Here is a 25,284-nt window from a genome sequence, read left to right as displayed (position 1 = left end):
TGTGGTTTATTAGATAAATTTGACATTATGTTATTGATAATATAGATCTCTCTCTCTCTCCGCATTTTCTGCAGAGATGGTCAATGAGCCAGTCTCTTATATAATAATTCACCTTTTCTCCTTTGAATTATTTTATAAACAATTATACTTTGTTCTACAGCTGATTAATTTTTCCAATTCAGCGCTACAAATGCTTGAGGATAATGTTGATGCCCGATTAACTCTCGCTTTCCTTCTTCTAGAAGAAGCTAAGGAAGATGAAGCAATTTCATTGCTAACTCCTCCAAAAGATTTAGGTGTTTTAGTTTTGAGCTGTTCTATTCCTTATAAATTTTGTTAGTTTGCAACAATACTTATTAACTTTTCTTATGTGGTCTTGTGGGTTATATTTACAGACTCTATTGATCGACTACTGCCTGAAAAATCTAAACCATGGTGGCTAAATGAAAAGGTGAAATTGAAGCTTGCTCTCATATATAGAGCTAAAGGGATGCTTCAGGACTTTGTGGATGCAATCTTCCCTTTGGTTCGTGAGTCATTATATGTTGAAACTCTTCATCCTAAGGTAATTATGAGATGACACTCAAATTACACACTCTCTCTCCATCCCTCTCTATCTCTGTCTCTGTTTCTCTCTCTCTCTTTCTCAGACACACACACACACACACACACACTCTCATAGAGTCAGCTACATGCATAGACCCACCAAGATACAGAGAATGCTGCAAAATAAAGAGTTACTCCAAATCATTGTCAACTTGTTGGAAAATCGATTCTCTTAAAAGCTTAAGCTGCCAAGAAATGGGCCAACAATGTGTATTAAGCAAAAATACCCCTTTACTTTCATGCTTAGAAACTACATGTAGATCTGGAAAGGGAAATGGAGATGTAAAAAACACAAACTGAAACTGAAAAAAGTTGGGGATCGCAATAGTCAAACATAACATTTTTAGATAAAAGAAGCTGAGGCCTGGGTGGAGAGCATTGGACATACTTGTCAACTTCATAAATACCACTCTAAGCTTGATTCATGATGAGTATGAGGAAAGGGATGATCAAGAGAGCGAATTGAGTCGTTTTCTGGATGGATGATTTTAAGTCCTTTGAACTTCATTAAGATGGTTGGAGACATGATTCCTTTCAAATTGAGATGGGCAGAGGCTTCATGTATTTGTGTTGAGAAAGCCAAAACTTTATTTTCGAATGTTGAGGACCACCTACTTTGGTATCTGATGTATCTTTTGTGTACTGTCCTAATAGTAGATGAACCTTTAATTGGTGTCAAAGGGGGTGTACCTCAAGTAAATGCCAGTGTAGAGCAAATGCTGCAGAATAAGAACAAAAATAAAAATAAAAAAGGAAACAACTGAAATCAACCTGAATTCATATCTGAAAAAAATTGAATCTGCTCGTGAATAAATATTTATAATCCCACTTAATTTCTTTTTTTGGTTTATTAATAATAAGTTCCCTGTTTAGAGGTACTCGCTTTTTATGCTCCAGCATTCTTATTTTTATTACTCTTAGTGAAGCATTTGACTAGTACTTAGTTCCTAGTATTCAGTAACACAACTTTGGCATTTTATTCTGTGCATTTTAATAGTGTCTATAGAAAGAAAACATTTTTGTGTTAGCACGTTAAAAGCCAGCTCTCCAGATGAAGCATGTAATCATTTCTGTGATTTTTAGCTTAATGTATCAGTTATTTGCTCGATCCTGTAATTTGACACACAAAGAATTATCTGAACTCATTTATTCCCATGATTCATTTTGAAAAACCCACAATCATTAAGAATTTTTGATTTAGTGTCATTTGCCATTTGCCTCATCTCTTTTTCATTATTGATGCTTTATTTAGGTTAAAGTGAAAAAGAGGCTCTCGAGAAGAGTTCTGTTTGAAAGAGTTAAAGTACTGGAAGATCATGGAACTGAGAACTTATTTTCTAGATTTAGACCAGTAGCTCCTTCATCGGACCTGTGAGTAGTGAACTTTTTCTTGTTTCGTCTTGACTACATATGTGTACTTGTGCGTGTAGGACTACCACTACAGGCTATTGTTGTTTCTTAATGAATTATTACTTTTTCAAAATTTCAGGTATATATCATATACATATACGACATAATAGTGTAGCCTGCCCCCTTCCAAATCTCTTTCCTCACATGGGTTCCTTCTATATATACCTAGTTGAGTTGAGTTGAGTTTAAAGAGGTCCCAAACATAAATTCAGAGTTGAGTTGAGTTGAGTGGGGAAAAATGTCTTTCCCAAACAAGCCCTTATATTCTAGATTTTACATATGCCACAATTGCTTTTTCTATAGCTTTTGTCTTGGTGATTTCCACTGCATTGTTTGAAATATGTTGAATTCACCATTAAGCATGTAGCATAATTAACCCTTTGTACTATTCTGATCATCTTATGAATTATTTGTTGTCTACATTTGGTATGAATCTCAGGTTCAATTTTATTGTATTTTGAATAGACTTTGGTGTATAAATGCCATTACACCTCCTTTAATTTTGTCTACTAGATGACTGTCAGGTTAATTTTGGCCCAATCTCAGATGTATATATTTTAAAAGTGCACTAAACAAATTAGAATATGTCTTTAATGAAGCCCCTAACCAGCAAGCTAGCTGAAATTGAAAAAGAGAGCATATCATGTGTCTGTCTCAGGAAGAAACTTGAGTTTCGACAGATTTTTATTTTTATTTTTTTAACTCAGCTCTCTATGCATTACACTTTCTAGGAATGTGCTAAAATCTCTCTTCTTGAGATCTTTGTATGTTTAGAACATTACTCTTGCAAGCATTACTATTTCTTTTTTTTAGGACTTTCTTGATCTATCGTATTTACTATTTTAGTGTGTAACTATTAGGACTTTTTGTATGCGTCCTATATTCATGAGGTCTCTACTCTTTGTAATTGCACTTCTTTGTTACTTGTCAGTTAAAATATTGTTTTACTGAGCACTTATTAAACCCCTTTTCAGCTCTTCCAAGAAATTTGAGCCTGAATGCGTGGGCATTTAGCTGACTCATTGCAATTTTTACAGGCTTGCAAGATAGGAAAAATTATCTGTAATTTGCAGTAGTTATTCATCTACGGACTCATATTTTATATTTTTTATATAGTTGTCTTTAGTAGGAAATAATAATAAATATCTGCTATACAAGAAGGAACCATCAGACTAGTTCCTAAAGTTTAGGAGTTCAATGAGCGCTGAAAAATTTAAAAGGTAAAAGAAATTGAAAATATCGTCCAATAAAAAATTCCTCTTAGAAACTTAAATTTGAGCTTCACTTGTGATGTCTTAGACTTCAAAAATCGAAGCATTTCACTTGACGTAGGAGAGATTTACAATAATCTATTTACATTTTTTTGGTGGGTTTTATTTAGCTTTTGAGGGTAGGGATTATAGAACAATGTCTTTGGGGTTTCTAAAAAGAATTGGTAGGGATTATAGAACAATGTCTTTGGGCTTTGTAAAAAGAGTTAGGTTAAAAAAGATAGGGTTTAAGAGTGAAGATGACTGTTTATTGAATGAAGCTCACAGCTTCCTGGGATTCTTTTGGTAGCAAGAAGATATGATATTTTGGGGTTTTTGTTTTTAAGGATTTATTTCATGGATTAGGCCTGTTAGGGTATGGAAACCTTAAGGGTTTAAGGGTTCAACTTTCCAGGAAATGGTTTGAAGATTTAAGATCAAAGGATTACAAGAAAGAAGATTATTTTATTTTTTTGATAAGTAGAAAGAAGAATATTTAAAGCTGTGAACAGTATTGTGAATAGTAACATGCACCAAAGAAGAAGAAGAAGAAGAGAGAGAGACAGAGAGAAGAGCACTCTAGGCACCTTTGCCATAAAACTCAAATTTCTAATAATATTCGATTAATTAAGTCTCTCCCAAATCTGAGTACCATAAAATATATTTAGATAGACACGTTCAGGCTTATGTAACCTAGACTCCTAATTTGACAGTATATATACTCATGCCCACAAAAACCAATAAAATACTAAAAAAGCGTAATGGAAATTCCTGAATAATCTAGACCAAACATAACAAAGAATAACCCTGAAAATACAATCATGCGCAGCAAGTTTTTGAAACTCAGCTGGGCAAGGATCAACTTGATGCCAAGCAGAGGTCCACTGCTCGAGGCAACAAATCTTGCCATGTTGTTGCAGACAAGGGGGAGGGTTTGCAGCAAGGAGAGAAGATAATGCATTCTCTCGTTTGGGCGTGGAAGGGCCAGTTTGTGAGATTAAAAGCAGAGGTTGACCGGGCCTTGGGGGATGTTTTGGAAGGGTTGAAGCAGTTTGGGCCTTCTCGGAAGCCCAGTGTAATGGGCTCCCAACCATAGGCCCAAGATTCAATCCAAAATAACAAGCTACCACTTAGCTTAGAAACACAAAGACACCGGAATTTCACCAATTTCAATATTTCATTCTCAAAACTTGTTTTTGCAATACATCCATTGGTCTTTTTATAACAAGAACCTAGTGCTCCTAAAGATAGAAACTAAAGACAATAAAATCAACTAAAGATGGAGTTTTCAAATAAACGGCAAAATCAGCTGGGATCATGATTCTATGTCAAAAAATCGTTTCCTTGTATGTTTCAGTCGCTTCAGGTGTGTCTCGGTCGCAACTCGTTCGACCAGGCTGTGACCGAACTTCTTGGCAATTACTCTAGAGACTCCTGTCTGCACCCAACCCCTCCCCTCCGATCCTGTCCGAATGAGATTGCGACTGGATCCTCGGGTTGAAGGGCCAAAATTTGACATCAAATTGGGGATAAAAAGTGGCTGGGTCTTGAAATTTAAGGAAAATCCTTCCTTTTATACTTCCATTGCATGCACCCCAAGGGGTTGCCGTCCTACATCAAAACATAATCTTCGAATTCAAACATGTCTTTTTGGCTTATGGCTTATGGCTTTTCAATAACCATTAAATCTTGAGGTTGAGTTCTTCCCTAGTCCAGTAAATCTGTATTGATACTCTATTTTCCAATGGGTCCACACTGGTTTAATTTCTGAATCCTATTCATGAAACTATTCAGTATTATTGTCTTTAAAAGAAGGCTATTTTATTTACCTTTCATATTTTTGATCTATTCTATTATAGTTTGAGTTGTTAAGACTTTTGGTTTATTGTTTTGTTAATGCTTGTGAATGCTAGGTTCATAGACTATTTTCTCCTGTACCATATCTACCCTGATCTGACTTCATCTAATTTTTTGGTCAATGCTTTGAATTAGGTCAAAAGCTGCTAGAGCAAAGCGGTTACTTCAGAAGAAGGAAACATTAAGGGAGAAAAAGAAAGCCGAGGCACTGGCTTCAGGGGCTGATTGGCAAAGTGATTATTCAGATGATGAGCAACCGGTAAATTGTTTTTGTTATGTTGTGAGTTGCTTAATGACTCAATATCTAAGTAATAAATTGTAAGATCTTCTCCTGACAAACTGTCTGGGATGCTTTCAGCAAGAAGTGCTCCGAGAACCTCCCCTGCCTAATCTTCTAAAAGATGAAGAGCATCATAGCCTTATAATAGATGTTAGTAATTATTGAACCCTTTCTTTTACTTTAGGTTGCTTTATTATTGCTCTTGACATATTTATTGTCTTATTTATAGTTGTGTAAATCACTGGCTTCCTTGAGAAGGTATTGGGAAGCATTGGAGATTATTAATCTCACTCTAAGATTAGCTCATAACATGCTGTCTGCAGAGAAGAAGGAGGAGCTTCGATCTCTTGGAGCTCGTAAGTCCTCTACTATGAAGAACTTGTACTTTCTTAATATCTACTATCTACTATTAGTCGAAATACCAATTTAAAATTCTGTTTAGTAGGATACCCTCATCGAAAGACAGTTTGATTTAATGCTTCTTTGAAGGAAGATATGGCATATATTTTCACACTTGCTAAGGTGGGTACTTTCTTTAATATTCTACAGAGATAGCATACAATACAACGGATCCTAAGCATGGATTTGACTGTGTAAAATACATTGTTCAGCAGCATTCATACAGCCTCTCGGCCTGGAATTGCTATTACAAAGTAGTTTCAAGGTATTTGATCTTTATATGTGGAAAATATGTTGTTAATAGTTTTTCTTGTTATTAAATAGCTTTGTATACTAGTAAGCACCCCACTTTGTTTTGTTATTTTTCTGTCAGGTTTTTACTGAGAAACACCATGAAATTATGGGATAGAGTGCTTGAGTATAGCTTAAAACAAAAAACAGGGTGGTTGTCAAATCCAATTTGGTTAGATGCCATGACAATGAGTCAGGGAAACTATTGCCTTGATAAGGCAATTTCTAGAAAAATATTGATAAGGAGTAAAGATCTTCATATGATTTTTATCGACTCAGGAAAATATGATTGCAACGGTCTATCTGACTTCTGAAAAGATGCCATTTCACATCTGTATGATTGATTATGAAATCATCAGAGGGGGTTTTACTCCAGCCACTACTGAAGGTACTTCTATCAGGTTGTCACCAGCTGCTATCGTTTCCACTCCGAATTCACCATTTTGAAGACTGCGTTGTAGGAGTAGGGCTGTGTTATTTCTTAAGAGCCTGGAAAGGATATCTAGGAAGTTAGTTTGTTGGGTTTTTAGGAAAGAGAAAAAGGTTCCACTAAAGTATTATTCATGTGATAGAGATGTTTAAGATGGACAGTGACTATTGTAAGAACTAGTAGAGAAATCAAAGGGAGTTCCCATCTATAATAGGTTTACATCAAAGATAAGCATCAAGTCCTTATTTTTTTAGAACCGTTTATGAATGAACTCACTGGATGGATCCAGAATAAGGTCCTGTGGTGTATGCTATTTGCAGATGATATTAAACCAGATTGGAACTTAAATCTGAATTGTATGGAAGGATACTTTAGAAGCTTAAGTTTCTAGCCTAAGTAGGACTGAGCGGGAGCATATGATGTGTAAATTTTGTGAAATACCCAATATCAAGAGAAAGACCCGGTATGGGGAGAATGACTTAGTGCTTTACATGAAAGTTTCAGTACTAAAAACATAATTTCCCTGTTAGTAGTCCTTGTCAATCTTTCTAGACTGAATATGTCCTATATAACTCTTCAAACTTCAATTATTCATCCCACTACTAGTTCTACTTCGCATGTCTGACTTTCTTTAGGACTTCAGGCTTTCATTAAAAGCATGAATTTACAGATTAAATGTATTTTCTTCCTTTATACCTTTTTCGTTAAATTAATAGGTTTGTGAATATATTGACTTTTCATGTTTTGAAGTGAATATGTTTGATGAAACTCAAAAAGTTGTAATTAGCAATCCCTAGTTGCTAAACCTTGTTAGATGACCTTGGCAACTATCTTGTTGCCTTCCATGCATTCATAAGCTGTGTTATAACTACTATATCTGTCTAAAATAACGTGTTGTTCCCTTTCTTTCACTTTCTTTTGTGGGTAATTGGAAGGACTGAATTGCATCAACTAGAACAATAGACCTTTTTCTTAACGTTCATAAAAAATCAATTAGGACCATGGTGGTTTTGTTTAGACCATGGTGGTTTTGTTTATACTTGGAATTTTCAACATTAAATTATCCTTTGGTGGGTGTTTGTACTGTATTGTAGACTGGAGAATCGTGATTCAAGGCATTGCAAGTTTCTCCGTGCTATGTTAGGCAAACTTCTAGATTGTGTACCTCCCATTATCATATATGGGCATCAGTTTACCATGGCCAGCAACCATCAACATGCTGCGAGTAAATACCTTGAAGCTTATAAACTGCTGCCAGAGAATCCCTTAATTAATCTGTGTGTCGGTAAGACCCTTTATTTTTCTTTATTGTTGGTTGAGCAGTTATATATATATATATATATATGCATTTTTTATACTTTTAGTCTAGTTGAATTTGAAACATAACATAATGTTTTTTTCTGCAGGAACTTCCTTGATTAATTTAGCCCTAGGATTCAGACTTCAAAACAAGCATCAATGTCTTGCCCAAGGCTTGGCTTTCCTCTACAACAATTCACGTCTTTGTGAGAACAGCCAGGTTCAATTATTTTTTGGTTTTATTTTTCTTTTAGTTGACTAAGGTATGCATGCTTTTGGTGTTGTAATAGGTACTATATATTTTTAGTTTTGTTATTTGTATGAAATTTATCAAAAAAAAAAATTATAGGAAGATTTATTTGTATGGTAATTATCAGAAAGAAAGACTAAGAATGATTATTAGAATGAACAAAAGGTTCTATAAACCCAGGTTCTATGACTTTCTGGACTGATACATATGATTCATTCTGTATGTATGAATGTGTATTTGTCTATATATATAAATAAGAAATATAAGCTTTTTTACCTAAAAGAAAAACCTTCGTTTACAAATATTTCAACACATTATTTCGATTTTCTTATCATATGATGTTTTGCGAGCATGAGGTAGGGAGAGAGAATATAAGTATGCTCGGATACGCAATAGTATGTTATAACCATGCTGTTAAAACCTTGATGCAGGAAGCGTTATATAACATAGCCCGGGCATATCATCACGTTGGCCTTGTAACTCTTGCAGCTTCATATTATGAGAAAGTGCTTGCAGTTCGTGAGAAAGATTACCCCATCCCAAAGCTTCCTTGTGAGAATCCAGACATGGTCGAAAATCAGAAACCAGGCTATTGTGACCTCCGCAGAGAAGCAGCTTACAATCTGCATCTTATCTACAAAAAAAGTGGAGCATTTGATCTTGCTAGGCAAGTCTTGAAAGATCATTGTGCCATTTAAGCATACATATCCTATATAATAATTACTATTTTTATTTGTAGATTTACATGTATAGTAAATTAGCTTATCGTAGCCATTTTGTTGGAATTGAAAGGATACTAATATCTTTAAATAGGTTTCTAAATAATTTGCGTATTATTTACTTTTCATTTATTTTTACTTGGTGCTTTAAGAATTTTGGGATTCTTTTGAGTTTAATTATTTTGATATTGTTATGGGAGATCTACTGCACTCACTCCCTTCACCTTCACCATCACCATCCACGCACTTCTCTTACACCATCACGAGGTCTTGCTCCACCCTTCACAGTTTCCATTCCTACATGTGCATGCTACACTCCTTTGCAACAAATTCGATGCTCCTTTATCCTTGATCCTCTTAGCTCTCTTCATGCGGGGTCCTTTCAGCGTATAGAAAATTTCAGATTCAGATTTGGGCAACAAAAAACATTGTCTTTGATGTTATTTTTCATTCGGTCCTTAAATGAGACTCCTTTTTCTGTTCGCTCTGAGTAAAGGAGTTGGTTAGAAACTAAGATAAATATGGGTGCCTTCAACTACACTCACAACATCCACCATGACTGCTACAACCAGCTCTGCTGGCAGAGAATTCTTCTCTATAAATTAAAACACGCACAGTTGAACATGATTGAGTTCAAGATTAAGAGGTTGCAATTGCATGCCTTAGAAACCGTCTCATCAGTGCATGACGACCAACATTAATTTACAATGCATCTAAGCTTCTGCGTGCATGGAGCTAGCAAGAGAGGAAAACTCTAAAAAAAAAAAAAAAAAAATCACAGAGTTGGAGCTCTTTCCGCAGTTCCAGCAATCACAGTGAGCAAGTTGTTGCCAAAGGGATCGCTGAGATGTTTTGCAAGGTTCTCAACAGGGCCTTCTCCGGTCACATAGGCTTGAATGAAGAAACCCAGCATCGCAAACATTGCAAGCCTACCATTCTTAATCTCCTTCACCTTTAGAATTGCAGCCTGGTCCGGGTCATTTGCAAGCCCCAATGGATCAAATGGACCACCTGGGTGAAGCTTGTCCTCCAAGTCCTATATACGGCCAGAAAAACAGCACAACAAAACTTACATATATAAGTACTATATATATATATTATCTTAAGATAAATTAAACAACTGGAGTAGCAGAGTATCCTAACATACCAAGCCATTGGTGATTCTGTAATATTCTGCACCACCAACAAGAACAACCTCAGCAACGACAGCAAGAACGAGATTGATGGGGATGTTCTTCCCAAAGTAGTTCAATGTGTTCCCATCGAGCAGTAGGGCTCCGGTCTGCAGTTATCAGTTATCCCAAAAGCTTAAGATAATAGGAATCGATGAATTTAATTATTTAATTAGTATTGCGACAATCATTTCTTGAAGGGTGGGTAAAAAAGAACCTTGAACCACACAGCCTCGGGGCCACAGTTGGCACCAAATTTGTTGAAGGCCTCTGGGATAATGAATCCGGCCGCACCAAGCATGGCCCAACGGCCGTGAATCAACTCAAATGCCTGATATCTGCAATCAAAGCATCCCAACGCGACATTTTTATTGATTAATTTGAGAAATTAATTAGTGCATATTCAAGGGGAAAATGCTCTCCAACTCCAAGTCTAAGAGTAAAGAGAGAAATTAACATACTTGGCGAAGTCCTCTGGCTTCTTGCTAAGCCCAAATGGATCATAACCATAGCTGCATGCACATGAACAGGAGGAATTAATCACTCAATCAACATATTACTAGTAAATTATGCTACGTTACGATTTACAGCTTTCAAGAACAACTTAGCACCATCGACTAAATTTCTGAAAGAACAAAAAAAAAAAAAAAAATACAAGGTTTAGATCGAAGAATTAAACATACTCTCCGGGTACTTCTCCGGTCAAGTATTCCGGGATCTCAGATCGGTCCAAGAGACCATCCGGCAAGAAAATCCTTCTGTCGGGACCTGACCAAACCGCAATGCAGAAGGTTGATGAGTACAACATCTTTTCTATTCTTTTTTTTTTTTTTTTTTTTTTTTTTTTTTAAATTATTTATTTATTTATTTTTAACGTCAAAGTTCAAACTTTCGCCCGTCAGTGTAGGCCCAAGCAATATATATGAGTTGTAAAAAGGAAAAGGAGGCCATGGGTTCGATTATTGTACTTACCATACCACTTGGCAAGCTCTTCGCTTATCGGAGAAACAGCAGCAGGCTTGGACTTGGGTGGCGGTGCCTTCTTCTTGGAGAAAAGTGCAACAGTCTTGAAGGTGGCCGGGCTGGAGGCGGTTGGAGCTGATGCCCTTGCAGCACCGCTGAAGTTGAGAGGGTTCCCGAGCATTTCAGACACACCAAGGGAGGCAGCTGCCGTGGATGCAGCCAGAGAAGCCATTTCAGGGTCGCCGGGAAACTACTGAGCCTAGCTCTGGTGGGAAGGTTATAAGTGGTTCGGAATTGGATTGGTGTAATTGTGGAGAATGGGAGATGAAGGAGAAATGAGATACTATATGCTTGAGCTGGTGGACGTGGGTATGCCACATAGGATTCATGTTCATGGGCTTTGATTGGCTTGCATGGTGGAATGCGTAATCCGTTGCAACGATCTGATAGGGTGAGTTTGATGATGTGGCAGATGATGGTGCTGATGTGGAATGCTCCTGAACTTGTAGATGGCTTAGGTTTGGATAACATGTCCCATCCAATTGACATCCATCACCATCCAAATGTTTCAAGGCCTATTCACCTCATGCTTCTTTTATTTTTTAAGATAATTATTCAGTATTTTGGAAAATATGTGTTCCATTTCTTTTGTGTCAAGTGAATTCCATCATAAATATTATCTTTACGTTTACTCAATATTTTGATTGGCATAATTTATTTATTTTCATATAAATTATGGGATGTTCATCATAAATTTCACCCGTGAATTCTATATCATAGTAAAACTTTTAGTTCTTGAACTAGGATGTGCTTTTGAAAACCTCCTTGTTTTTTTTTTTTTTCTGTGCATGTGCAACTGAAATCCAGAGAGGCCCTTTGAAAGCACCTGAAAACTGTATGCTTCCAATAAATTCTGAGCATTATATTATAGCTCATCCGATACCAGACCACATGAGTGTCATCAACGAGAGAAAAGTTTTCTCTAAATCATATGTTTTTCTGAGCTTATCTAACCTTCATTTGAGTTTCAAAGTCTAGACACAGCCTTGAGGATTTATCACCTCAAGGAAACAAGTTTGCAATCACAACTATGCTGGGAAATGGGGTTCTTTGTAACTATGGCTAGAGTGTCGAAAATCCAGATTGGAAAATAATTAATTTAATAGTAACCTAATAGGTGCATTATGCAAACATGCATAGGAAATAAAGGTCTATTTATATTTCCCTACTTAAATCCATGTGTACAGAATCTAGCAAGAGAGGTTCATAGTTCATTTGATTATACAGCAGGAACTCGGCCTCATCTTCTCCACTTGTCAACCTCTCTCGACGTAGCTCGGATAAGCTTCTTGGTATTTATGACAAGCTCATCAACAAGTGCGCCAATTTCATCCCTGACAACACCAGGCAAAAATACCAGAAACTTGAATGAAAAAAAATACCAGCCAAGAACCTAATTCTAGTAATCTATAATTATAAAACTTCTAACAGTTTCAATGTAACAAAACTTCTCATTTGGGACTGTTGCATCATCATCCGACTGTATTTGAAATTTTACCGGTGTCCAAAATCTAATCAAGCTCGAGCTCAATTCTGTGTCAAATGCTTATCAAAGACAGATAATTAGTTCTGAAGGGTAAAACTTGACAACTTACGAGTGTAAACATCTCTAACTATCATATTTGCAAAATTTGCATAGAACAATCTAAAGGGTTTATCCCGCATTTGAATAGAGACTACCTAAGTTTTTGAGCATTTCATTTGTATTCTTGGGAAATTTTACTAGTATTTTGTTTCAAGGTGCTTTGGGAGGTTTAGCTTCATTCTTTTGCCTGAATTTGAAACCTTTTGTATTTATTTTCAAATTTGCACATTAACATCCTATTTTCCTCCAATGTAATTGAATCACAAAATTCTCCGCCGAATAATATAATTTACTTTAAGGATATTTTTTTTTTAATAAGTAATATTTATATATCAAAAGCGCAAAGGGGCGCAACTCTAATACACATAGAGTATACAAGGGAATTGTCTAACTAAAAGAAGAGAAAAGAACAAAGAAATCAAGATAGCTAATTACTAAGGGAGCGAGCCAAGCTGCTGTCCAAGTGTAAAGCGTATAGAAGAAGAAGGCCGTGAGTTCCTCCAAGGACCTCTTAGAATCCTCAACCTCCTTTCTAACCATAGACACCACATGATGCATAGGGGAACCATGAAACTAAGGATACTTACTCCTCGCTATCAATATTCTTGATTCTAAAAAACTTGAAACTAAAGTGAAGTAAGTCATTTCAGATCACTCGTCATGAAGCTCTAAATTAAAGTATTATATGAGATCACAATAAGTTAAAGAATGGCACACTAGCTTCTATCATTTTCATATATCACTTTCTGCCTTTTGTGAAAACAGTCATTAAAGACAAAATTTCTCCTCTTTTAAAAGTGAGTTTTTGCATTAAGAAATGGAAACACCAAACATAACTAAATAGTGAACTTACTGAGACGGAAAATTTACTGGAGCACCCGAAAATTTCCCAACATTAGAGTATCTTTGGTTCTCATCATAAGCGATGCCCCTCCCCACACCATAGCCAAACCCTAAACCAACCCCACATCCAACACCAAATCCAACACCAATTTGTAAGCCGGGAATTCCAGGACCAAAGCCTGCACCTGGAGTGGAAAATCACATTATACCAAAATAATATTTACATATTATCACATCAGTAACACGAGCAATGATAAAGGATTGATAGGCCTAATACCAAGTGGCATTGATCGTAAGGAATTCAGAAAGGGAAATCAAGAGCAAGGAGGAGACGAAAATAAGAAAGACAGCATGACATCTCATTCCCCACGATTATATACAAAGATACAGTGAGATCTGACCATATATCCCTGACAAGAATAAAATATTATATAAAGACAAAATAAGACTTTTCTAATGAAGTGTATCATAAACAAAATATCCTTAACAAGTAGGAAATAAATGAAATTTGAGTGCTCTCCTTCTCCCGTGAACTAGGGGTAACAATTCGTGAACTAAGGGTAACAAATCGTGTTCCTGTGTTAGGTTTGGGTCGTGTCAAGACATTAGTATAAGATTGTATAGATGAACTCTAACCCGATCTATTTAATTAAATATGTTAGACCCCTTAACCCTAACTTACTAATTTCGAGTTGAGTTCATATTGGGTTCGCTGGTCATGTCAAAAATTGTTAGCTCTTATGGTGCGTATCGGGTTTGGGTCATGTTAAGGCATGGGTATAAGACAATATAGGTCAATCCTAATCCGACTTATTTAATTAAACAGGTCAAAATCCTTGACCCTAACCCACTAATTTTGTGTTGGCTTAGTGTCGAGTTCATGGGTTGTATCAAAAATTGCCAGCCCAACTGTGAACTCTCTCTCCAAAAAATCCCTAATTCCACCTTTGCTCTACCTAGCCCCTCCATCTCTTCCCTTACCCTCCCTCCCTTCCCCTCCTCTTTCTCCATTTCCCTCTCCCATTTTCTTCCTCCTCCCCCCATCCTGCCACCCTTCTTACCCCTTGCCACTGATCACCACCACCCTCCACCCCTTCCTCCCACCAATATGGCCTCTCCTCCCTCAAATCCAGTCGTCTCTCAACTGGAACTACCCCTTCTCGTTTCGCTGCCCTCCACCCTCTACCACCCCTTGCTGCCACCCTCCACCCCTCCTCTCCCTTAGATCTTGCTTTTGCCTACCCCATATCTAGCCCCATTTCATGCTTCGTTGCCCACCCCCCCTCCTCCACCACTGCCGGGGGTCTTTTGGGGAATAACAGCCCTCCTTGAGCAGTGAAAAATAAATTGATTTTTATTTTATGTCTATTCTTCTTTTATTTTTTTCCTCTCCCATTCAAGTGTATGGGTTTTTGTTTGGGGGAACAAAATAACCAATGTCCAGATCCTCAATGCAGTAGGGCACAGTTCATTTGTAACACCTCAACAAGAGTAATTTCCCCCACACTATGGCTCAGGACCAACTAGTATTAGTGCAGACGGATTTGTTGCACCAAACAAGTTCAGCTTACTCGCTCCAGCGGTAGTCATCTTCGTCTCCAGCAGTCCAATTAGGACTCCTCTCAAACAGACTACTGCTTTCAAACCACCACGTTCTCCTGCGGCCTTTCTATTGGACGGGGTTTTGGTCCATTTCCAGTTGTATTGTATTCTATCAGCATTGTTTCTTGCTAATTTGATCTTATACGTGGGGTTTCTATCTTTGTTGTACTTTGATTTTTTTATGAATGTTATTTTCTAAAAAAAAAATGAAATTTTGTGTGTCAAATTTATTATAGATGTCATAACATAATTAATGAATTAAACAAACAAGCCTCAATCATATGTAAATACTCCATTCTTTCTCAATTTCTGTATTGCCATTTTAACTTTAACTAATCTGGTGTAGCGAGAACTCCTGAAGTTTGAGCTCCTTACTTGAACGTAAAATGAAAACCAACCGAGGACTTTCAGACATATACCATCTAGAAGAAAACAGGCATAATTGACAATCTCGGAAAACCCGGTCATTTCCCGAAAAGCCTCCAAGAAGAAATGCATTAGCATGTTCAACCAACATAGAATATCCCTTTTGAAGACTTCAAGCAATGTGAACAAAACGAGGTAATATAATTTACAGTACAAATTGAAATGAAAAATTTATGCACAAAAAATATTGACGATTCAGTAGGAAATCCACCGTCCGCCAATTTAGTATGTTATATATTGTAGTTCTAAAAAAGTTTTAGAAATTAATCTTCAAAGTAGTAGGCAAGTATCACAATTTGAACAAGCCCCATATGCTTTCTCTCAAAGCATCATTGCTGAGGGCTTAACACGTAATGATTGAATTGGAAATGTAAAGAAAGAGAGATTTGTGAGCAAAAGGCAAAAGAAAGAGAATAGTACCACCGAGAAGGCCGATGCCGAGACCAAGACCGCAGCCGGCGCCGATGCCGAAGGCGGGGCCCAGCTTACCCAGTTGCTTCGAGTTCACCTGCGGAAGCTTCCACACCAAACCCTTCTCCTCGCTTTCGTCTCTCATCCCTCTCTTCTTCAGTTCTTCTCTTTCTCTCTGGGTTTCCTATTTTCTTGTACACCCACCTCGCTATTGGATTTGGTGGAGCCTAAATGGGCTCATGCCCCAAAAGATAGGCCCAAACCCACTACATTTCACTCTCACCATCTCAGAAACAATATCTAAGATTCAGGATCGTGTAGGATTCTATAGCATTTTGATCCACATATAAAACCCCTACCAAATTCAATGAAAACAAAAGATTGTACGTTGTTGGCCTTGTGGGTTCTAGAGCCAGAGACGAGACGAGACAGAGCAAAAAAGCTAAATGAGTTCAACGACAATATTGTCGGCTAAACCCTCATTCTCGCTGAAACGAAGCCGGAACCCACTCAGCAGGTGCAACTGGCTGTCCATGAAAACGAGCCATTCTTGTCTCCGATTGGCACCGCGCATGAGGCTTGCCGGTATCGCATTCTGTGAAGCACCATACAACGCTGCTACCCATTTGGTGGTGCAGGACGATCTCGACGCTCTCTTGCAGGTGCGTCTGTGCTCATATGGGTTTCTTTCTTTTCTTCATTTTTCTACTTCTTTTTTTGTGTGTATTTGCAAACAGTTCGTTTGTAATATCCATTTTGATGGCTTTAATCAGTTCCCTTTTCTTTTTGCGCTATGTTTGTTTCATTTTCTTCCTCATTCCTATTTTAATTGATATTGAGAACATGCTTGACTTACTTTTCGTCTTTATTTTTCTTATGACATAGTCTTTTTAACATGGTTTTGCTTGCATGGTTTCTGAACATCTTCTAATGGGGATGGAAAAAGATCCAACTTTGAGGCCGAAATGTTGTAGGAATCCAGGAAACAAGGCATCTACTTTCCCTGAGAAAGCAACTAATTTGGTGTTAATTGGTGTTTAGTGAAGAGAAATAAGTAGGAAAATTATGTGTCTTTGGGTATGATTGAGGTTCTAACTTGATATTAACTGTATGGGATCGTCAACAATATCAATTAGTGGTAACTTGGAGTTTTTTGGGCTTTTCATATCAAAATTGGTAGTTCGTAGTAGGCCTGATTAGAACTTTCAAAATAGGATTTTTACGGTGGATTGGGGCTAGAACAGGGTCCATTTGTGGCTTAAACAAAGCAAAAGAAGAATAAGAAGAAGAAAGAAATAGGAAAGCTATCGTTATGGTTTTCAATAAGTCTCCCCTAGAAGAAATTTATTATTTTGCCGAACAAATTTCTTTATTGAATTTAGGAATTGCATTTATATATAAGAAATGTTACATACCATACAAACGTCCTACTAAGCTGATGTGGCAAGGTTTAATAGCCCTTGGATCGACCCTTGTTAAAAGAAAATAATCCAATAACTATTAGACCTTGCCAAGTCAGTTTTGTGGGATTTTTGTGTTGTGTATAGCATTTCTCTTTATATGTATAATTTCAGGTCTCCTAATGTAACAGGACGTGGGCTTCAAATTTAGAAAATTTTACAAAGATAAGATCCATGGGTAACAAGCGCAGCCCTGGTCCAGGAATTCTAATCATTAAAGAAAAACAACTGAGACTAAAACTCAAGAAGACACTAGGAAAACTAAAGCAAGAGCTAACTAATGCAATGAAGCATGAGAATGGATAGAGTTGGCTGTGAAGGATCCCAATTAGACTCCATAGAAAATTAGACTATATTTCAACTGGTGCATATGTAATTACCAATAAAAAAAACAATACCATATTTCGAACTTTCTCTGTACTTTAAGATTGCCTTTTCAAGTAGCCTATGTCTGATTGACTTTTTGCTTGCCAGGACAAAAGTTTATCATAGCTGATCATCTTATTGGTTTGGGAAGATTTTTACCTAATAAATTTACTCTTATTTCTTCTGTTCTATATCCATTATCCATCATAAGTGTGGGGATTCCGACCCTTTTATTACCTACTGACCCTCTTAGAAAACTGAAATCGTAAATCGTTCTATTATCTTATAATGTTATATAACATGGAAAGTTCTGCTATTTTCTGGTCCTCTTAGAAAATACTCTAAGAAAAGAGATGTTTACCGGGTGAAATAGGAAGAAAGTGAATGTTAAGATGTGGGTTTCTGCTTCAATGTCTTTGATGCATTGGACAGCCAGATCTAAACTAGGTGTAGCTGCCTTTCTTTGAAAGATAAATGAATAGTCTTTATTTAGTTTTTTCTTTTCTTCATTTTTATTAGTTTTTTTGGGTATCTATGAAGGTTTGTTTCTCAATGCTGTTTGTTTTATGCCAATTAACTTCTTGGGAGCTGTCCCTTCTGAATTTGTGGAAGGTTGTTTAGCTATTTCCTTGTAATTTGGATTGTAGTTTGCCTTTTGAACTGAATCAACATGAATTTGTTGTTATTTCAACAGATTCTTCCATGTGACTTACGTGACAATCTCCTAAATGAACCTAAGAGAAGCCAACTTTTAGAGGTGACTATTCCTTATCTCTGCAGTGTTATTTTTTTTCCCCAATTCTTTAGTTTTTTTGAAGTTGGTGTCCTTTAAAACTGCTTAAGTGGCATTGTACTGCACTGTTACATATCATTTTTGGATAATATGATGCTTATGTACTGCACTGTTGCTTATTATAGAAAATGATGATGCTTATGTATTGCAACATTAGTAGGTTATTTTGGATCTGGGTCGTTTTCCAGAAGCACGCTATCTTGGTGAATTTGGAGGGCAGTATCTTAGGAGTAGTAAGGTAAATACATGCTAAGTGTCAAATGTTAGAATTTGTTCGTTGGTGAAATGCATAATTTTTCTTTCCTCTTGCAACACATTTTATTCTACTTTTCTCATTGTTGATTATTGTATCTTTATTCACAAAAACTTATCTGACATGAAGAGCCTGGGCTAATTGTTTAAACAACCCCTCCAACTCTGACTCAGTTCAAACCCTTGACTTGTTTTTTCTCTCTCTTTGCAATCACACTAAGGCTTTTGAAAATGCTCCATCAAGCCCTTCTGTTCATTCTTGTTAATATACCCTAATGGAAATTATCACTGATTGGCACATTATCGCTTAGGGGCATGTGTTCCCAAGAGTACCCATAGTTGTTTACATTTTTTTTTAAATGTTTTTTAAATTTTTTCTAATTGATGCGATTCCCAAACCCATGTAAAAGCCATTCAAGCATCATCAGTGGCTGTGATTTGGGTTGTTCATGGTGGTCATAGTGCTTGAGAGGTTGCTTGGATGCACCAATGGTAGTACGAGTATAAGTGGTTGTGGATGTGGGAGATGAGGGTGGCTGCCTTTGGGTCTGAGGTAGAGTCTGGTGGCTTGTGTAGTAGGTTTTGCTCTTGATGGCAGTCCAAAATGGATGGGACTTGAAGAGTACAGGTCATAGATTTGAATATTGTGATTTGGGTAATGGATTTGGAATGGTTTTGACCCAAAGAATATGTGGCAGAACTAAGTAATTATTTTATGGTGGCATGGTAACTAGTTTGATAATTGTTTGGCAAGAGGGAGGGAATCAGATCATGACTGAGTTTGGTTGTTTGCTAAGGTGGCATGGGTGGTTGTTTGGTACTGATTTGCTGTTCTTCTTTGATGAGTTTGTCTTTTTTCCTCTTTTCCACTTTTAATTTGTTCATTCTGGGATTAGAATTACTGATCATTCTGGTTAAGGAGATACTTTGATACTTGAATTTCTTTGTCCTTTGAATTCTATAAATAAATTTTGTGCCAAGAATTGGAGAACCCATCAGTGAAGGTGGAGCACAAAGAGGTGGACCATGGGTATGCTGCCAAGAATGGTGGGTTTTTTGCTGATGCCTTGAACTAACTTATTTTAAGGGTTTCCTTCATTTTCAATGAACAAAAGTATCACTTGACTTTTGAACATGTTAACAAGAATTGGACATCAGTGCCTGTTAAGAGATGTGCAGAAGCAGAAGAAGTGAGATTAAAAATTTTAAAAAATTCAAGTCATCCGATTGAACTAATTCAAATTTGGAGGGTATTGGTGAATTGTATCCAATTCTTTTTTTTTTCCTTCTAAAAAAATTATTATATAGAATGAAAATAATATTTTGTGAGATTTACCTTCGCTATGTTATTAACTAGGTGTCAGTGAAGGAGTTGGAGTACGCTCAAAATGCTGTTGGAGAATTTGGAGGGGACAATAGAGCTGGCATTGAAGGTACCTTGCACAGGATATCTGCAATCAGGAGTAGAAATGGGATGATAGTTGGTTTGACTTGCCGAGTTGGCAGGGCAGTCAGTGGACATGTTGACATGGTTTATGATCTGCTTCAGTATGGGAAGAGCATCTTGTTTGTTGGAAGGTATGTATGCCAAGTGATACTAAACAAGGTCACTCTTTTGTAGTTACTTGTGGTACAGGCTTAAGATTGGGACATTGGGTGTTAAGGGATTCCCATAGATCTGAAATCACCCCTCCTAATGACATGCTAGAATGAGATCTATTTGTTTTTCATGGATGAAAAATGAATAAAAGAAATGAGTTATTCTGCATTGTGTTTATCATTATATGGGTTTGGAAAAAGGTGTCAGGTATATCTTTTTATAGCAACATTCTGGCTTCCATGTTTGTCACTGTTAAATGTCATTCAATGTATGAATTGTGATTTGATAAAAGTATTGAAAAGAGAAGCGTTAATTATATTAAAAGTAATTAGCCATCATTACTATCACATACAGTATATCCAAAATTCACTTTTATTATCATTTTTTTTTCCGGAAGGCCTGGGGTTGGCAAGACGACTGTTATGCGAGAGATTGCCCGCATCTTGTCAGATGAATTTCACAAAAGAGTGGTACGTTGAGTCTTTTCTGTGTTACACTGGCATCACTCTCTCTCTCTCTCTCTCTCACACACACACACACACACCACAGACACATTTCTGAGAATCTTAAGCTGAATTTCATTACATTTTTAAAGTATTCCGGACTGGAGTAGGTGATTGTCGACACAAGCAATGAAATAGGTGGGGATGGGAATGTTCCACATTCAGCGATAGGAGGCGCACGAAGAATGCAGGTACCAGAACCATCCATGCAACATAGAATCATGATTGAGGCAGTAGAGAATCACATGCCTGAGGTGATCATGGTTGATGAGATTGGCACAGAAGCTGAAACTCATGCTTGCCGCTCAATTGCCGAGAGAGGCGTCATGCTTATTGGTACTGCTCATGGACAGCGGCTTGAGAATATAATAAAGAACCCTACACTCTCTGACCTGGTTTGTTCTGATCTCTATTAGACAGTCTCAATGTGAATGTAATGTTTCTTGAGTTCCCTGTATGCCCGCTTAAATTCCAAATATGTGCAACAATTTTTATTCCTAATAATTGCTAGAATACTTTATTGCGATTTGGCACATTCGTGAGGCAGAAAGTAAATTTCCTAAGACATGCTTAAGCTTGCTTTTTCTCCCACATTTTGTAGTGATGATTATGAAATTATTATAACTTTATGAAAGAGTGACTTGATTACCTCATTTCGTTTGTTCTTCATGTTTTCTTATTGGGTTCTCCAATTACGAGAGAGTTACATGATTACCTAATAAATAAATAATATGGCAGAACTCATGTTCAAACACATGCCACTTGATAATTCTAAGTTGAAATTTATGGTAATTTTATTGCAGTTTGAAAATTAAAAACCAGATTGATTTGTCTATTAAGTTGCAACTTCAGTACATGAATGTTGGGTTAATTTGCCACATTTAATGCTTTTGCTTTCTTAGGTTGGAGGAGTAGAAACTGTTACTTTGGGAGATGGTGAAGCCCGAGCTAGAAATAGTCAAAAAACCATTCTAGAAAGGCAAGCTCCACCAACATTTGATTTCTTGATTGAGATGAGAGACAGGCATTATTGGATTGCACATAAGGTATGTTGGTAGACATTTACTTTATTTTAAATTATAAGAGAATTATTTTAGAGACCACTAAATTAAATGTGGCAGAGTCACTTGATATACTTCTTGGAAGAATATTCCCTAGCTATCTATTTTAGGGATAAATTCTGGTGTTTAATTAACAATTTCCAACTAAGTAGATCTAATGCAGAGGTGGATTCACTTTGTGAAAGTAACAAATAAACCTCTCTAACTCTTTTTGTGGCATTCTTTTCAACTTTCGGATTGTGAAGTGTAGATTGGACAGTGATTGGGGTAGCACCGTGAATTGCAAAATGAAGACACTCTTGCTCACGGTCTCATAATGTTTACTTATCTTTTTACTTATTAAAAAGTCAATGATATTCACTCGTTTTTAATTTAACGACACACTTATCAAAGTGCCTACTTCCTAGTTTTTGTTTGTGTGATTATCTTTTCTTTGCATTCTTTTGTTATATTTCTATAAATGATATTCTTGGAGAATTCTTTTTGTGACTGCTCTGCAAACTAGGATACAACTTTCTTTGTACTCCTAAAAGTTGGATACATTCCTGGAATGTGACCTATTGAATAATGGTTACGATATAATGTCTTTAAGGTTTAAGATAGAAAAACAAATTTTGTTTCTAATGAATATGATATATATATTTTTTTCCTCTAAAAGAGAGGCAATGTCATTATAAGCCAGCAAATTGACTAATAAATGGTCAAATAAGTCTACATCAATGATAAATTTAGTCGAAGAAGGATGAAATTGTGTATCCCTAAAACCTAATTGACTTCCTTCAACTTCTACCAGAAAATATTACTCTTTGACTTTCTACCAAGTGGCGCTACAGTGCCTTGATCATTGGTGTCAACAATTGGCGTTCTTTACAATTTAATCTTTCTTTTCTTTTGGTCCTTTTTTGTGGGTAGCATCAATATGGCAATTAGAGGAGTTGTATATGGGTGTCCAAAAGTAGGAGGGATATAGGGATTTTGTTTTTCCTGAGCAAGGAGAGATATAGGGCTTGATACCCCAGATTTTCACTCTACCTGGTTTGAAAACTTGTGGAGGAAGGGAGATCACTAAAATTGAAATGTTGGTTGTGGTTTTTCTTTCTTTTTTTTTTCCCCTTTTTTCAAGTAATAAAAATTTATTAGAAAACAAGAGAAGAAAATATACAGTGGAGGAGTTCCGTGTTATAAAAAAAAAAGAAAAAGATTGATCCACATTGATACTGCTAGCATCATTGTAGGAGTAAAACTGTCAACTGTTTAATAAATGTGCAAGGGAGAAGCTTTATACTTGTTATTAACTAGTCTGATGAAGATCAACTAAGATGATATTAGATAAATAAATAGTTCATTCACATACCACTTCTTATTTAATTTTGAATTATTATTGTTGTTGTTTCTCCTAATCCCTAGAGTGGAAAACATTGACGCAGCTGTTTTGGATCAATATTATTTATTTGTTACTATTCTTATATTATTATTATTATTTGTTAAATACTTTCTCTTGCACCCTTCAGACAGAGAAGAGCGTGGACATGTTGCTTCGAGGCAAAAACCCTCAGGTTGAGGTAATTTTCTTTATGACCACATAAATTTGGAATTTAGTTGATCTGATTAGAATCATTTCATTCGCATGTAAGAAGTCTTTTAGTTTAGGTTGTGATCAGAACATAAGCTAGTATTGCTGAGGCTATATCATCTTTTCTGGATTATGAATGATCTCTCTCTCTCTCCCTCTCCCTCTCCATATATATATATATATGTGTGTGTGTGTGTGTGTGTGTTACATGAAACTTAGTATGTTTCTGAGATGTCAGAGGTGATCTGTTCTAGGAAAACAAAAATAAGTGATATATAGTTATGACCTCTGAGAAATGTTTTACTACGAAGTTCCAGGGTTTGTTCATTTTTTTTCTCCTTTCCCCTGTCAGTCTGGAATAAATACAGGTAAATTGATACTCTATTTGTGGAATAGGATAAGTGAAATTGAGAGAAGTCAATTTATGATCAATATTAGATTTCACTAATCTAGTGGTGTATATGTTGCTATATGGTGAATATGTTTCGGTGTCATTTAAAAATTTAAATAACGTGACACCATGTACACAAATAAATGCAACAAAACAAAATCTTGACTATGAAATGGCTTTTTTCCCGTTTCACTTCAAATGGAGAGGATCCTTATCTCTCTAGACTCTAGTAATACATTACGAGGATAAGCCGAATTTAACTACAACTAGTGATTGTTTTAATACCTTAGAATTATCCCTATATAATTCATCTTTTAAAAATAACTTATAAAGATCTAAGGGCTAAAAGCCTAAAACTACAAAGAGTTTCCTCTTTTACCCAAGCAATGTGAATTAGTTCCATAAGAATTGTAACATGTTTTGAAAACAAAAATTCGTGCTACCCAAGTTATAATTCTTATTGCTGAGATCGCTGTATGAGTGGATGAGGGCATCATTGTCTGTCAGTATTTTCTCTTTTGGATTTTTTGGAGTTTTTTCACTTTTAAGTTTCTTTTTCTGGCTTCTTTCTTGTATACTAATGTATAAGAAAAATAGGCTCTAGAAAGGGCAGAATAATGGCTACATGTTTGTGTTATCAATCTCAAATATTTGGGTTGATTTTTTTTTATTATTATTAAATGTTTTGGTGCAAGTTGTATATCTAATTGATTTTGCTTGAAAGGAAATCCCTTAAAGAAAGTCCTTGTTCTCTTCTTTCTTTGGTGGGCCATATTTCCTTCTACACCTTGGTATTCTTGTGTTTCTGCTATTAAGCTGTGTTTGGAGTAATAATGACTCTAAAATTCTGTTTTTGCAGGTCAGGAAAAGGGATAAAAAATTCAAGGTTGTAATAGAAAGATCAAAAGCATATGACACATGTGACCCTTAATTATTTTTCTCTTTGTTTCATCTTTATAATTTTTTGGCCAATTAGTGCCCATTATTTCACCACATTGCTGTAAATGAGTCTTAGATGTAGGCCATTTCTAAATTTGTTTTGCCTCTTGATTTGTGTATATTATTCCGTAAGGAAGTCGTTAAATTTGCTGAAGAGTAATGCTATTTAGTAGTAGATTGTTATATAATTGTCATACAACTTGATGATATGATTGAAAAAATCAGTCATTAGATTGGCATTTGTCAAAAAAAAAAAAAATCAATGGTTGATTTTCACTGTCATGTCATCCAGTTATATGGCAGTCGAATAACAGTCTACTAAATAGAATTACTCTTTTCTTAAATTTGGTAATATGCCTTTGGCAATCAAAGTTTGTAGATTGTCAAACTGGTCTTCATCTGGATTTAAAAATGCGCAATACATTTTTATTGTGCCTATTTTGTTACCCCTTTCAAGAATTCATAATATAGAGGGTTAATTACATTTTAACCA

General features: G+C 36.2%; 4 protein-coding genes across 7 annotated transcripts in view; 2 read left to right on the top strand and 2 right to left on the bottom strand.

Moving 5' to 3' along the window:
• Window positions 1–8,996, top strand: part of LOC132180277 (tetratricopeptide repeat (TPR)-containing protein) — a 39,125-nt gene extending 30,129 nt beyond the window's left edge. For all 3 annotated transcript variants that reach the window (XM_088516347.1, XM_088516346.1, XM_088516348.1), the window contains 10 exons: window positions 183–296; window positions 396–565; window positions 1,859–1,977; window positions 5,259–5,382; window positions 5,482–5,553; window positions 5,633–5,759; window positions 5,953–6,067; window positions 7,618–7,808; window positions 7,930–8,042; window positions 8,504–8,996. In XM_088516347.1, the coding sequence (XP_088372473.1) occupies window positions 183–296; window positions 396–565; window positions 1,859–1,977; window positions 5,259–5,382; window positions 5,482–5,553; window positions 5,633–5,759; window positions 5,953–6,067; window positions 7,618–7,808; window positions 7,930–8,042; window positions 8,504–8,770 (1,412 nt within the window). In that variant the 3' untranslated portion in view covers window positions 8,771–8,996. The remainder of the gene's footprint in view (window positions 1–182; window positions 297–395; window positions 566–1,858; window positions 1,978–5,258; window positions 5,383–5,481; window positions 5,554–5,632; window positions 5,760–5,952; window positions 6,068–7,617; window positions 7,809–7,929; window positions 8,043–8,503) is intronic.
• Window positions 8,997–9,347: 351 nt separating this feature from the next.
• On the bottom strand, window positions 9,348–11,194 carry LHCB5 (light harvesting complex of photosystem II 5). The gene is made up of 6 exons (XM_059593042.2): window positions 10,936–11,194; window positions 10,647–10,731; window positions 10,425–10,475; window positions 10,181–10,301; window positions 9,939–10,073; window positions 9,348–9,827 (listed from the first exon to the last, which is right to left on the bottom strand). The coding sequence occupies exons 1-6, from the start codon at window positions 11,156–11,158 to the stop codon at window positions 9,567–9,569; spliced, it is 876 nt and encodes a 291-aa protein (XP_059449025.1). The 5' UTR covers window positions 11,159–11,194; the 3' UTR covers window positions 9,348–9,566.
• Window positions 11,195–12,066: 872 nt separating this feature from the next.
• LOC132180281 (glycine-rich protein) lies at window positions 12,067–16,089 on the bottom strand. The gene is made up of 3 exons (XM_059593043.2): window positions 15,863–16,089; window positions 13,425–13,599; window positions 12,067–12,320 (listed from the first exon to the last, which is right to left on the bottom strand). Exons 1-3 carry the CDS (start codon window positions 15,996–15,998, stop codon window positions 12,227–12,229), a joined length of 405 nt encoding a protein of 134 aa, XP_059449026.1. The 5' UTR covers window positions 15,999–16,089; the 3' UTR covers window positions 12,067–12,226.
• Window positions 16,090–16,211: 122 nt separating this feature from the next.
• LOC132180279 (P-loop containing nucleoside triphosphate hydrolases superfamily protein) lies at window positions 16,212–24,899 on the top strand. Of its 2 annotated transcripts, XM_059593040.2 has the most exons (9): window positions 16,212–16,515; window positions 18,374–18,436; window positions 18,633–18,710; window positions 20,082–20,302; window positions 20,722–20,794; window positions 20,938–21,222; window positions 21,730–21,873; window positions 23,400–23,450; window positions 24,712–24,899. In XM_059593040.2, exons 1-9 carry the CDS (start codon window positions 16,300–16,302, stop codon window positions 24,781–24,783), a joined length of 1,203 nt encoding a protein of 400 aa, XP_059449023.1. In that variant the 5' UTR covers window positions 16,212–16,299; the 3' UTR covers window positions 24,784–24,899. The 2 variants fall into 2 exon arrangements, with proteins under 2 accessions (XP_059449023.1, XP_059449024.1); XM_059593041.2 differs by lacking the exon at window positions 18,633–18,710.
• The last annotated feature ends 385 nt before the right edge of the window (window positions 24,900–25,284 follow it).

The sequence above is a fragment of the Corylus avellana genome, chromosome 5 (assembly GCF_965113065.1).
Source record: "Corylus avellana chromosome 5, dhCorAvel1.hap1.2, whole genome shotgun sequence".
NCBI lineage: Eukaryota > Viridiplantae > Streptophyta > Magnoliopsida > Fagales > Betulaceae > Corylus > Corylus avellana.
Note: the sequence above shows the minus strand (reverse complement) of the source record. Positions and strands in the feature narration are given on the sequence as shown.